Below are 12710 nucleotides of genomic sequence, written 5' to 3'. Positions count from 1 at the left end.
GCTGTCAGCTAGGGAGCTTTGCATTCCTGATTTGTCATCAAGAGCAGATTGTGTCTGTGCTTGGGGTGTTTTTTCTTTCAGGGGGATGTGGTTCATAATGATGTGGATCTATGTTGCTTACTTTGTGGGACTTTTTTATTTTTTTTTTATTTTTTTATGACTTTTGTGTCTGTGTTTTTTAATTTCTTTACAATTTTTTTTTTTTTATATGCACTGTAATATGTTTATATATACATACACACACTGTGTATATACTTTGGATTTTTGTGCATAATGCTATTTGCTCTCTTCAGGAAACCTAACTATCGGGGATCTGGTTATGGTAAACGGGCTGCTGTTCCAGCTTTCCATGCCCTTGAACTTCTTGGGAACAGTCTACAGAGAGACAAGACAAGCTCTAATTGATATGAACACACTTTTCACTCTTCTGAGTATAGACACAAAAATTAAGGTAATTCTTCTTGAGTTGATTTGCATGTGTAATATTGCGTAAAGCGCCAGATGCACACAAACACTGCTAGTCTGACTTTAGGAACATTCATGCTCTGTGCAGCCATTTATCTCTGTAGGTAGCTGTAAGCAGCACCAGGAACTAAAAATATACACAAAAATACGCTAGGTTGTTCACGCTATACTAGGGAGATGTGCCCATGTGCATGCCCCCTAATCATTATAGTAAGTTTGATCTTATTCAATTGTGGGGTGTGGGATGCTGAGTAGTTGTAAAGCTCACACTTTCATAACACTTTGTGTGTGATTATGGAAAAGCTGCCACAGGTTAAATCACTTATTTTTATAACTTTGTTTAATCTGTTTGCCAGGACCTAGCCAGTATTTTCACATCTGATAGTAAGAGTGAAATAGGTCTGTACACGTTGGGATCAGTGGGGTCTTTATTTACTAGGTTTAATAACAGTGTTTTATATTGGCTGTTGTCATAGATGGTAGAAGGTGTTGCCATTTTCAGAAGCTGTGGAACATTCTGCATAGCATTTATAAACTCGTCATCACCAGGGTTCTTATGATTAGAAACGGATTCTAAAAGCATTTTTTTGCTGTCTGTATTTCTTCTAAAGTAATAGGGAGTCTAATAGTGTTTTGATGTTTTCCAGATAGTTTTTTTTTTTTTTTAAGGTATTATCTTGTACATACTGGTGTAAGGATTCCTCTGATTGGGAGATTGTTGTCATTTTGCAGGTCAAAAAACAGGCTAACTCTTGTAGTACCATATTTGGTGAGTTAACTACTTGTCCCTCTAGTGCAGTGGTTCTCAACCTGGGGGTCGGGACCCCCTTGGGGGTCAAATGACGATATGCCAGGGGTCACCAAATCCTGGGCTGTTCCTGAAGCCCTAACTGCTCTCCTATCCTTTTTGCAGCCGCCCAACAGGGCTGTCCCTGGAGCCTGCGGCTGCCCACTCAGCCTCTTCACAGCCACCCACTCAGTTCACGGCATGGCTGGGGGGCAGAGACTAGAGGTCAGCTGACTGGTAAAGAATGAAGTGGGAGGGGCTGGAGGAGACCCTATCTCCTGATTTCGGCATAGGTGTCACTGCTGTGAGACACCACAAAGTCGGAGGCACAGTGAGTAACACTACCTGTGATTATAGTTGCCATTAAACAACAAGAAAGACGGCTAGAGAGAGTGATGGGAGAAAAAAATTAGAAAAGAGAGATAAAAGGGAAAGAAGGGAGAACAAAGAGAAAGAGTGGTACATCCTAAAATGCAGCATAATGGAATTTAATACTGTATGAGTTGAAGGGACTCAGGGAGCACTAAATGTCCATGGGTTAGGGGCACAAATTACTTGTTTTGCCTTGGGTGCCAACAACCCACGCTACAAAATAATTTTACTGTTAAGATTTCCCAAGTTGTGGGGACCCCTATCAAGGGGTCACGGCACTATAAGGTTGAGAACCACTGCTCTAGTGTAATTGGTGCACCGATAAGGTTAAAGGGTTTTTTGCGATAGAGATAACAAGTGATCAGTTTTCACTCCCCCTTTTAAAGGGAAACCAGTTTACTAAAGAACCCCTTACTCTCTTTGGATGCAGTAGATAAGCGCATTAAAACATCCTGTGCAAACATGCATCTCATGTAGAAGTATTGAGATTAGAAACATATTTCCTTTCAAATTGATGTACCTGCTTTTCCACCCAACTTTTCCTTAATACAGTCACTTTTGACACCATTTATTTCAAAAGTAAATACAGCTTCTCCCGTAGGAAGGTTTCAAACACTTCCCAACAGGTAAGTAAATCAGAAAAAGGATCATGGACCCTAAAGCATTATGTTGTCTGTAGTTCAATAGAATCATGTGAAGTAACAAAATTAAGCCGGATTACTTTTAGTTTCCAAGAGACCCTGGTAAGAGTATTATGAGCTCTAGCTTTAGGATACATAATGAGGGGAATGTGGTCTGAGATTCCTCTAGGACAGGGATATGCAATTAGCAGACCTCCAGCTGTTGCAAAACTACAAGTCCCATCATGCCTCTGCCTCTGGGTGTCATGCTTGTGGCTGTCAGAGTCTTGCTATGCCTCATGGGAATTGTAGTTCTGCAACAGCTGGAGCTCCGCTAATTGCATATCCCTGCTCTAGAACTTATTCTATTCTGCTCACTTGTGGGATGCATTTTTTTGCTGCCACCCAGCATTTTTCTTCTGTTTTCCCTAGAATAAAGATTTGGCTCCCTCAATAGTGGTCACTCCTCAGACTGCAAATATTACCTTTGATGATGTCTACTTTGAATATTTGGAGGGACAGAAAGTCCTAAATGGTGTGTCTTTTGAAGTTCCTGCTGGAAAGAAAATAGCAATTGTTGGTGGCAGTGGCTCAGGGTAAGACGCTGTCATTTGTTTTTAAGTTTCTGATTTGGAAATCTTTTCTTTAAAATAGTGTAATAGTCTTGGGTTTCTTTAAATGATATTGTTAATTCTGAGTTAATGTCAGGTAACTCACTCCCAATACCTTACCCTTTCCACTCCATTAATGTCAGATGGGAATAAAGGAGGGTATGCAAAACTATTCTAATCCTTGCTTTTTTACCTAGTGATTCACTGATTTGGAACATGCATACAGCTAGTGTAGTCTGAACTCTCTCTGCATGCATGTTTCTGGTTGATGACTTGCTAGATTATAAGATCAGGATGAGGATAATGACCTCTCCACAGCTTAAACCTTTTACTTCTGTCCAGATCTGTTACGTTTTTATTCTTACAATTTATCAAATTTTGTGGAAATGCTCCCATTTTCATTGTAAAATCTTTTCAATTATTTTCAAGCAAGAGCACCCTGATCCGACTTTTGTTCCGGTTTTATGAGCCTCAGAAGGGAAACATATATGTGGCTGGTCAGAACATTCAGGATGTCAGTCTGGAGAGTCTGAGAAAAGCCATTGGCGTTGTTCCTCAGGTATGATTTATGTCATAGACAAAACTTTACTGAAAAGAATGAGTCAAAGTTTCATATGTTTTTAGTGAGGAGGCAGACTTGTATCTTCTGCTTTATTCAGAAAGTTGAAATTCTACCCAGTGAATAAGCTATCATTACTAGCACAGAATGTAAAAGGGCAATAGCAGTAATATTGGTTAAAGTCGGCAGACATCTTTTAGAATACCTTCCATATATTCAAATTAATGGTAGTTTAAAAATGCATAGTTTACATAGGTAACTGCTATTTTGCAAAAAGTATAAATATATCCATGTAGCTGTATATGGTACAAAGAAGATGCATAACACATTGTGGACAGGGTAGCTGTATTTGAACACTAAGGAACCACATCGGTACCCATCAAGGGGCAACATAGGCAGGATTACGTTGGATCTTCCCAGGCTCATTATATACATGCTGTAACCTCACAGCAGTGAGGTAAGAGTCTACCTATTACCACAGTGGAAGGCACGGAAGAGTGCATCACCCCACATTTTGTGTGTGATTGTGTTCACCCAAAAGCATTGGACAATACATTTAATATCCAAGGATCCATCACGTTTCACCCTGTGCACACCTATGTGACAGTCACTGTATCATACATCTTGATTGCATTTTGGACCTTACTCTGTATGATTATTTATATATTTCTTGCACTTTATCACCCTTCAGAGGACTAGTTGTCACTCTTCAGAAGGTTTTCGTTCATGTAACGTTGGAGTTCATCCGCATGTAGTTTTTTTTGCACATTTAATTTATTGTCACTTTCACTTTACATATTGCCACTTGCACTTTTTTTAGTTGTGTAATTTTATGTCATTATTCCTGTGGATATTAGTGGGCATTTCCCACACTCATTAGCCAGAAATTTTCCAACAGCTCAGCACAATTCTGTTTACTCATTTCATTTAGATTGTGGATTAACCTCCCATTACTTTGTAGCAGTTGACCCATTTCCCTTTTTTCCTTTTTAGCTGCTGTTCAGCAGTTCCAGTAACGCGTGAATATCTTATATACATATACTCTGCCTATAGTTACAGGTGCATTTTAAAAACATTGACTATCATCAAAAAGTTAATTTATTTCAGTAATTCAATTCAAAATTTTAAACACCTTAATTTATATAGATTCATTACACACATAGTTTGGCAGACACTGAGCAGTTGGTAAGGTGGATAAGTCTGGCAGCAGCATTCATGATAGACTGAAGAGGGGAAAGCCTGTAGAGAGGCAGGCCAATAAGAAGGGAGTTGCAATAGTCAAGGCGAGAGATAACAAAGGAGTGGATGTGGAGTTTGGTGGTTTCATTTGTTAAAATGGGGCGAATTTTAGAGATGTTACGGAGGTGAATTCTACAAACTTTTGACAACAATTGGACTTGAGGCTGAAATGACAAATCAGAGTCTAGGATTACACCTAGTACCCTGGCATGAGGGGAGGGACTGATGGTTGCATTGTTGATTTTGATGGAAAAGTCATAGAGGGGGGCACGGGCAGGGGGGAATATTAGTATTTCAGTTTTAGAGAGATTTTGTTTAAGCAAGTGGTGCGAAATCCATGCTGAGATGTCAGTTAGTAATGTGAGAGGAGACTGAAGGAGTGAGGTGAGGAGTAGACCAACATATTTGGGTGTCATCGGCGTATAGGTGGTATTGAAAGCCGTGGGCGGTTATCAAGTGACCAAGGGAGGAGGTGTAGATAGAGAAGAGAAGTGGTCCAAGAACTTTTTGAATTGAATCACTGAAATAAATGAACTTTTTGATGATATGCACATTTTTTGAGATGCACCTGTATATGGGGATGATTCTGCTGTAGAATTTAAAGCTCAACTACAAAGACAATTTGTATTTATTCTCAGAGTGGGGAAAGGCAAGAACCTTTTGTCAGGTTTTTATTGCGATCTATGTCCTCCCTGTGGGTATTTCCCCTCACTTCTTGTCACAGTGAAAAACTGTGACAGGTTGTCGTCAGAATAAAATTGTAGTGGTCATCTTCCCAATGAGAACACTGACTGTAATATAAACATAATGGATATGTCCCCATACTCCCTGAGATAAAGATAATGTTTCAGCTGGAGTTGGGCTTTAATTGTTGACTGAAGCTACAAATAATATATTATGTTTATTTCTCTATAGGATGCTGTACTTTTCCATAACACACTTTATTATAACCTGATGTATGGAAATATCAATGCCTCACCTGAAGAAGTGTATCAAGTAGCCAAGTTGGCAGGATTACACGATGCCATTCTCCGGATGCCTCATGGTTACAATACTCAAGTAGGGGAACGAGGGCTCAAGCTATCAGGTAATGTCCACCCTAAAAACAGTGGGGTAGATTCAGGTAGGGGCGCGCACTACTACGGCGGCGCAGCGTACCGTTTTAACGCTACGCCTCTGTAAATTACTGGAGCTACGCTTCATTCATGAAGCATTTGCTCCGTAATTTGCGGCGGCGTTTCGTAAAAGGGGCCGGCGTAAGCGCGTTTGATCATTTAAATTAGGCGCTTTCCTGCACCGAACGTACTCCGCATTGCGGTAAATGACGTCGCAAGGACGTCATTTGCTTCGACGTGAACGTAAATGGCGTCCAGCGCCATTCACGATCCACTTACGCAAACGACGCAAATTTCAAAAATGAACGACGTCCATACTTACCATTATGGGCGCGCGTACGTTTGTGAATCGGCGTGAGTATGCAATTTGCATACTCTACGCTGACCACTACGGGAACGCCACCTAGCGGCCAGCGTAAGAATGCAGCCTAAGATACGACGGCATAAGAGCCTTATGCCAGTCATATCTTAGGCTACAGTCGGCGTATCAAGCTTTCTGAATACAGAAAGTCGATACGCCGGCGCTACTTAGCAATTACGCTGCGTATCTATGGATACGCAGGCGTAATTGCATGCTGAATCCACCCCAATGTTCACAAAGGATTACCACTGGTTAGCGAAAAGGTAAAAAAATAAACACTATGTAATTAATTGAGAGGCCAGTAATATTTGATATTTTTTGCTGGTAGTGTCTGATAAAGACTGTTTGTTTAGTAAGCGAAAAATAAGATTTGTACCAATTTTTTATGGTTACAATAGCTTAGATAAGTGAACCCTTCAATAAAGTCTTTGGTGTTAAGTGACTTTCGTGTGTAATTAAATTCTATGTCTCAAATCACAGAGGGTTTTTGAGTAGCACAGCAAAGGATTTTGATGTGTTTGTTACCGGGCACACTGCCCACTTGGTGGCATCAATATTATTTCTTATCAAAGGCTAAAGAAACCATTGCTGTTCTTTCTTTGCCACACACTGTTGAGGCCTAGATGTGGGATTAGCAGTTTATTCATGATTCATAAAAGCATTTGTTTGATTTAGATGAATTACTATTTCCTGTAACTGGGTTTAATAAGCAACTTGCTGCTTGTGCCCCAGTTTCAGAATATCTTTTAGGATGGACTGTAAAAAAATGTTTTTTCAACATTGGGCTTTTTTTGTAAAAGTAGGTCAACATAAACTTTACATTTAACGCACCCTTAATTCTAAAATGCAAGTTACATAGAGGAGAGCAGTGCTCTGACAGGTCGGTCCCTGCACAGTGTGCAGAGACAGACCTGTCATCTGCCTGCTCAGCAGGGATCGATGGAGCGATCACCACTGAGCAAAGCGGAGCCTGTACATGGACACATCCGCGTGAAAGGGCCCTTAGGTGTAAGTAGTATCAATACCATTCAGATTTATTTTTAATTTTTATTCCCCTATACAGCATTTGAGGTATTTGCATTCACTTTAAAGCTACCTTTCCTCTATTTTTTGTTTTTTATTTCATTTTTTTTAGGGGTTGTAAAGGTACAATTTTTTTTTTTCCTAAATGGCTTCCTTTACCTTAGTGCAGTCCTCCTTCACTTACCTCATCCTTTGATTTTTCTTTTAAATGTCCTTATTTCTTCTGAGAAATCCTCACTCCCTGTTCTTCTGTCTGTAACTCCACACAGTAATGCGAGGCTTTCTCCCTGGTATGGAGTGTCGTGCTCGCCCCCTCCCTTGGACTACAGGAGAGTCAGGATGCTCTCTACGTTGCAGATAGAGAAAGAGCTGTGTGTAGTGGGCATCCTGACTCTCCTGTAGTCCAAGGGAGGGGACGAGCACGACACGCCACACCAGGGAGAAAGTGTTGCATTACTGTGTGGAGTTACAGACACAAGAACAGGAAGTGAGGATTTCTCAGAAGGAATAATAAGGACATTTAAAATCAAAATCGAAGAATGAGGTAAGTGAAGGAGGACTGCACTAAGGTAGAGGAAGCTATTTAGGAAAATCAATTGTACCTTTACAACCCCTTTAAGAAGGCATAGCAAAGTGTATGTGCAAAGCCCTTTTTTGAGATTACTGGACAGGAGGCTTATATTTTTTCCTATAGCAAGAACGTGATCACAATTCTAGGCTTTTTTTTTTGGTTGCATTTGGTAATTTCCTTTTGATTTCTTATTAAGAAAAAAAATGAAACAAATATTTGGCATTTCACACATAAAAAGTACTAAATGGCTGATGTAACTGACTACCAAATATATTTTGCAATTTCTGTTGTCAATATTATTGATAAAAAAAACTTATAGTGCGCTAGAAATCCTGTGACGCAAATTAAATATTTAGTTGTGAAGCAAATATTAAATACGAAAGTAAAAAATATATATATATATATATATAAAACCGTTGGATCATGCATAAACAAAACACAGAAGTCACAGTACTCCCACCGATAATGTAATTTCTTCTTTTTCCTGAATGCCATCATCATAGTCGGTATTTAGTTCTTGAATTGAAACTCTGGTTTAGAGATGCCATGAGCATGTAAATCCAGATGCCTGTGCAGTTTTTGGCTGTGTTCACAAATGTCTGACACACGTCACTGTGTCACTGGAAGAAAAAACTTAGTGGAGGTTCAGCCTAAAACTAACTATCTCTCAATCTACTCGCAGCCACATTCTAAGACTTGCCTATCCAATCCTGTAAAGCAAAAATTTTAATACTTGCCTTTTCTGAAGCTGGTTCATTCCGGGCCCCAGCGGCAGATGCTGTCTGCAGGAGACAGCCGGCAATGGCTGGGAATTGACGTCACCCATAGAGTTACTATGAAGCTTCCGTTGTTGGCTACCTCTTCTGCATACCCCCACACACAGAAGTCGCTGCTGACAGCTCAGTGTGGGACTGGACCGGAGCGCCTTCAGAAAGGGTATGTATAGCAATTTCTTCTTTACAGGGCTAGGTAAGTTAGTCTTGGAAAGCGGCTGCGAGTAGATCGAAAGTTGGTTAGTTTTAAGCTGAACTTCTACTTTAAGTAATTCTTCTGCTGCCTGCAACAGACTGATGCCATTATGTCAGTTTAGGTAAAAGTAACTTGACAGGATCCCAAAGACTGCTTTTTAAGCACAAAAATGTATTTTATTTTTTTTAAATTGATGCTGCGCTTTATACTGTGGCATTTTAGGAATTTATGCTGACTTGTAGATTTAGTTAAATATCTACTTTGCTATAGTTTAGCAATTACATTTTTGTGATTTTTCTTAAGGTGGAGAAAAGCAGCGAGTGGCAATTGCCAGAGCAATGTTGAAGAACCCACCAATTATTTTGTATGATGAAGCCACTTCTTCCTTGGACTCCATTACTGAGGAGGTAAGTTCATGGCTTTTTAAGATTTTTTAAGTTGGAGATGAGACAAAGAAAGCATATGTACAAAGGAACAACAAGAACGGGCAGAACATACCTGCTAGCAACATAAGCCTTTTAGCATGGACCAAGATTGTGGATGTCAACTGGCGGTCTAATAACTAATCACCAATGTTGCCTGTTGGCTCTCTGCAGCTTATTCCCACTGCCAGCATGCCTCATTTTGCACTTGACTTGTCTGTGTTTTGCTGTGTAGAAAACATCATCCATTTTTTTTTTTTTATTATAATATACAATATTCATAAATAGAAAAAAAATCATTTGAGAAGAAAATAGACCGTTTTCAAAAATATATATGTTCGTCTATTTTTTTTAGCCTAAATCCTTTCCCACCCGCTTCACCCACTATCCTGTATCCCACCCACATTACCCCCCACCCCAGACTGCTTCTCCTCACTTTGTATTCCTAATTTCACTGTATGACTTAGTTAGTTTAAACTCTTTCCAATCATCCCATCTCTTGGAAAATCCTTCTCTTGTGTCTTCATGGCTATGTCTAGGATATTCCATATTTCGAGTCTCTTCTATTTTATCAAACCACTCCACTATCTTTGGGCTGTCTACTTTTCTCCAGTTTTTCGGTATCGGGCTTTCTGCAGCATTCATCATATGAATTATCATTGAGTTTTTGTATTATTTTATCGGGATATCCACTCCGTGAAACAAACATGCCCATGGTTCTTCTGGTATATCCGTTTTAGTTATCTACTTTTATATACCTTAATATTTCCCTCCAATATGTTCTAATTTTGGGGCATCTGCACCAGATTTGAGCCATGTTTCCTGTTTTTTTGTCCTATTTGGTACTTTCCTAGATTATCTGGGGTTCTGTACCACCTAGAAATACATTTGTAATTAATTTCTATTGTCCTACTATTTATTGATGAACCATGTACCAGTTTCAGGATTTTATTTTTTGTTTTTTCCCTCGTTCCCCCAGTTCTTTCTCCCAATTTTTTATATATGTCGGCACTTCCAACTCTTGCGTTTCTATAAGGATTTTATATATGCTAGAAAACATCTTGATCAATGAGCAGGGTTGTGCTTTTTCATGTCAGACCCATCCTCCTAATGAGATGAAGAAAGCACATATCCACTCATACAGCCAACTCTGGTGGGAAAGACTGGAGTTATGCTTACGGGACATTGCTAAGGGGCCACGAATCCACAGACAGCAGCTGCCTAGGTGGTGGAACCATTACAATGCCACAGGAGGGGAAAAGAGCACTTGTATTGATACAGAAGTAGCACAGGAGGAAAGGGGGATCAGGAGGAATCGGGATCAAGATGTGTAAATTAGAAACAAGAAGACCCTTGACTACAAGTCATCAGGTATAGCATTCTCCCTATCGGGCCCTCAGAAAAACTATGATAAGCATAATAGTTACATTGCCAAATGTCACTTCTTTGCAAAGGAAGATGCATCAATTCTCATGAGGACAGCGGTCTCCAGAGGCAGGAGTGGGCAGAATCTGGCTTAGATTATGTCACAGTGCCGGTTTGTATGAGGCTTCAGGAACATTAGTGCCTAGGCAGTGTTGCATGTCAAAGTCTGCTGCAACTGTCCATGAGAAACTTGCAGTCTACCCTAGAAGACAGACAATTTCTGACTTTTACGAAGCCTTGGAATTTGACTATGCCATAACTTTTTTTAAGTTTTCACCGATTTGATTTGACTTAGAAGTTAGAAGCTCAAGAGAACAAAAATACTTTAATTTTTCTACATGTTCTTATTGAAAAGGAAAAATAGTACAGGCATACCCCGCTTTAAGTACACTCACTTTACATACACTCGCGAGTAAGGACATACCTGCGAGTGTATGTAAAGTGCCTTACAAGTACTGTACGGACATTTTGCAGCCGCAGTAGAAGGAGCTGAAGCTCCGAGAGCATACCCCACCCTGTTCCAGTGTGCCCCTGACACCCCCACTACAGCCCCTGAGACCTCAACTACAGCTCTTGACACCACCACTACAGTCCCTGACCCCCCACTACACCCTAGAAGAGAAAAAGGGTATTGTTTCACTTTAAGTACATTTTCGTTTTACATACATGCTCTGGTCCCGTTGTGTACTTAAAAGTGGGGTATGCCTGTATAGGACAATGCCTTCAGGTTTTTAAACACTGGGAAAAAAAGCTGCAGGAACCCATCTATATAATCCCTTCCACTCCAAGCTAACATCAGTTGTTATGCTAGTGCCCTTAGGTTATAGATATCTTTATTCTACTGAGTGAACCTTAACTCCGTTATGTAAAGGGATTTTCATGTTTCAAATCTGTCTATGCCTTAGTTTGCCAAAAAGCACTGATGTGTCACAGCCATGGAATGGGTGCAATGGCTGTTTAAATTTTGAAGCCATTTTCACAGCCTTCTGTTTTAAGTCTGCACCTGAATGACCTCTTCTTCAGTGGGTTCTCTGCACAAGCTATTTTCTTCCTTTTGCATTTTTAGGTTCACCCTAAAAACAACTTTTTCTTATTACACTGGCCCCCCACATTACAATACGATTATGCCTGTTAGTTTTTTTTTTGCTGCTGTACATAACTTGATACAGCATATTCACCCGTGGCTTCGGGGTTGCGAGTCCCACGGGAGTGGGCGTTCCTATCATGCTGGTGATTGACGTTTTGACAAAAAACAAGCTCCCCCCGTCGCTTAAGCCGCGTCACGATTGGCGAAAGGAGCCGAACGGCGAGTCGGCGCTATACTGTGCCTGCGCATCGCCGTTCGGCTCCTTTCGGCAATCGTGACACGGCTTACGCGACGGGGGGAGCTCGTTTTTTGTCAAAATGTCAATCACCAGCATGATAGGAACGCCCACTCCCGCGGGACTCGCAACCCCGAAGCCACGGGTGAATATGCTGTATCAAGGTATGTACAGCAGCAAAAAAAAAATAACAGGCATAATCGTATTGTAATGTGGGGGGCCAGTGTAATAAGAAAAAGTTGTTTTTAGGTTGAACCTCCCCTTTAAGCATATTCCCTTATCTGACCTCAGTCACAAGGTAGCATTTCTTGTTGCTTGTCAACTTTACATGGACAATTGGTTAGCGTTCGTGGCCTTAATACTGTAAAGGACATTTCCAGTACTACACAATAATAGGGCTGTCCTAAGGCCAAAATCCTTTTTTTTTTTTTTTTTTTTCTCATATGGGGGGTTTCCTCCTTTCATTTTAACTAGGCCATTATCCTCCCCTCCTTTATGTCCTACTCCAAAACATCCCAAGGAAATATATATCCACTGTCTTGACATGGTATGAGCTGTGAGAGTCTACCTGTTGGTTACAACCTCTTTCAGGAAATTGGATTCCCTCTTTGTGCTTCCCGATGGTTCCGCAGGTGACTCCCTAAATCTTGCTCTCCATTGCTTGGTGGATTATTGTAATTCAAGCCTATGGTCCAAATGATGGGGTTCCTCCCTTCCCTGTTAAGGCACACGTTGGCAAATGCATTGGTGCTTCATGGGTTTTTTAGTATCAGGCATCTGTTTCTCAGATTTGCAAGGCTGCCACTTGGTTAAAGTTAAATATGTGAACAGATGACCAAGTGGCTGTCC

The 12710-nt window shown here is 40.5% G+C and overlaps 1 protein-coding gene across 1 annotated transcript in view; it reads left to right on the top strand.

The window, feature by feature from the left end:
* The window catches only part of ABCB7 (ATP binding cassette subfamily B member 7), a 119404-nt gene that overhangs the window by 95018 nt on the left and 11676 nt on the right, over positions 1-12710 (top strand). The window contains exons 10-14 of the mRNA XM_040323989.1: positions 294-451; positions 2677-2840; positions 3285-3414; positions 5569-5740; positions 8996-9099. Of these exons, the coding sequence (XP_040179923.1) occupies positions 294-451; positions 2677-2840; positions 3285-3414; positions 5569-5740; positions 8996-9099 (728 nt within the window). The remainder of the gene's footprint in view (positions 1-293; positions 452-2676; positions 2841-3284; positions 3415-5568; positions 5741-8995; positions 9100-12710) is intronic.

The sequence above is a fragment of the Rana temporaria genome, chromosome 9, assembly GCF_905171775.1.
Source record: "Rana temporaria chromosome 9, aRanTem1.1, whole genome shotgun sequence".
In the NCBI taxonomy this organism is placed as follows: Eukaryota; Metazoa; Chordata; class Amphibia; order Anura; family Ranidae; genus Rana; species Rana temporaria.
This window is presented reverse-complemented; position numbering and strand designations above follow the sequence as displayed.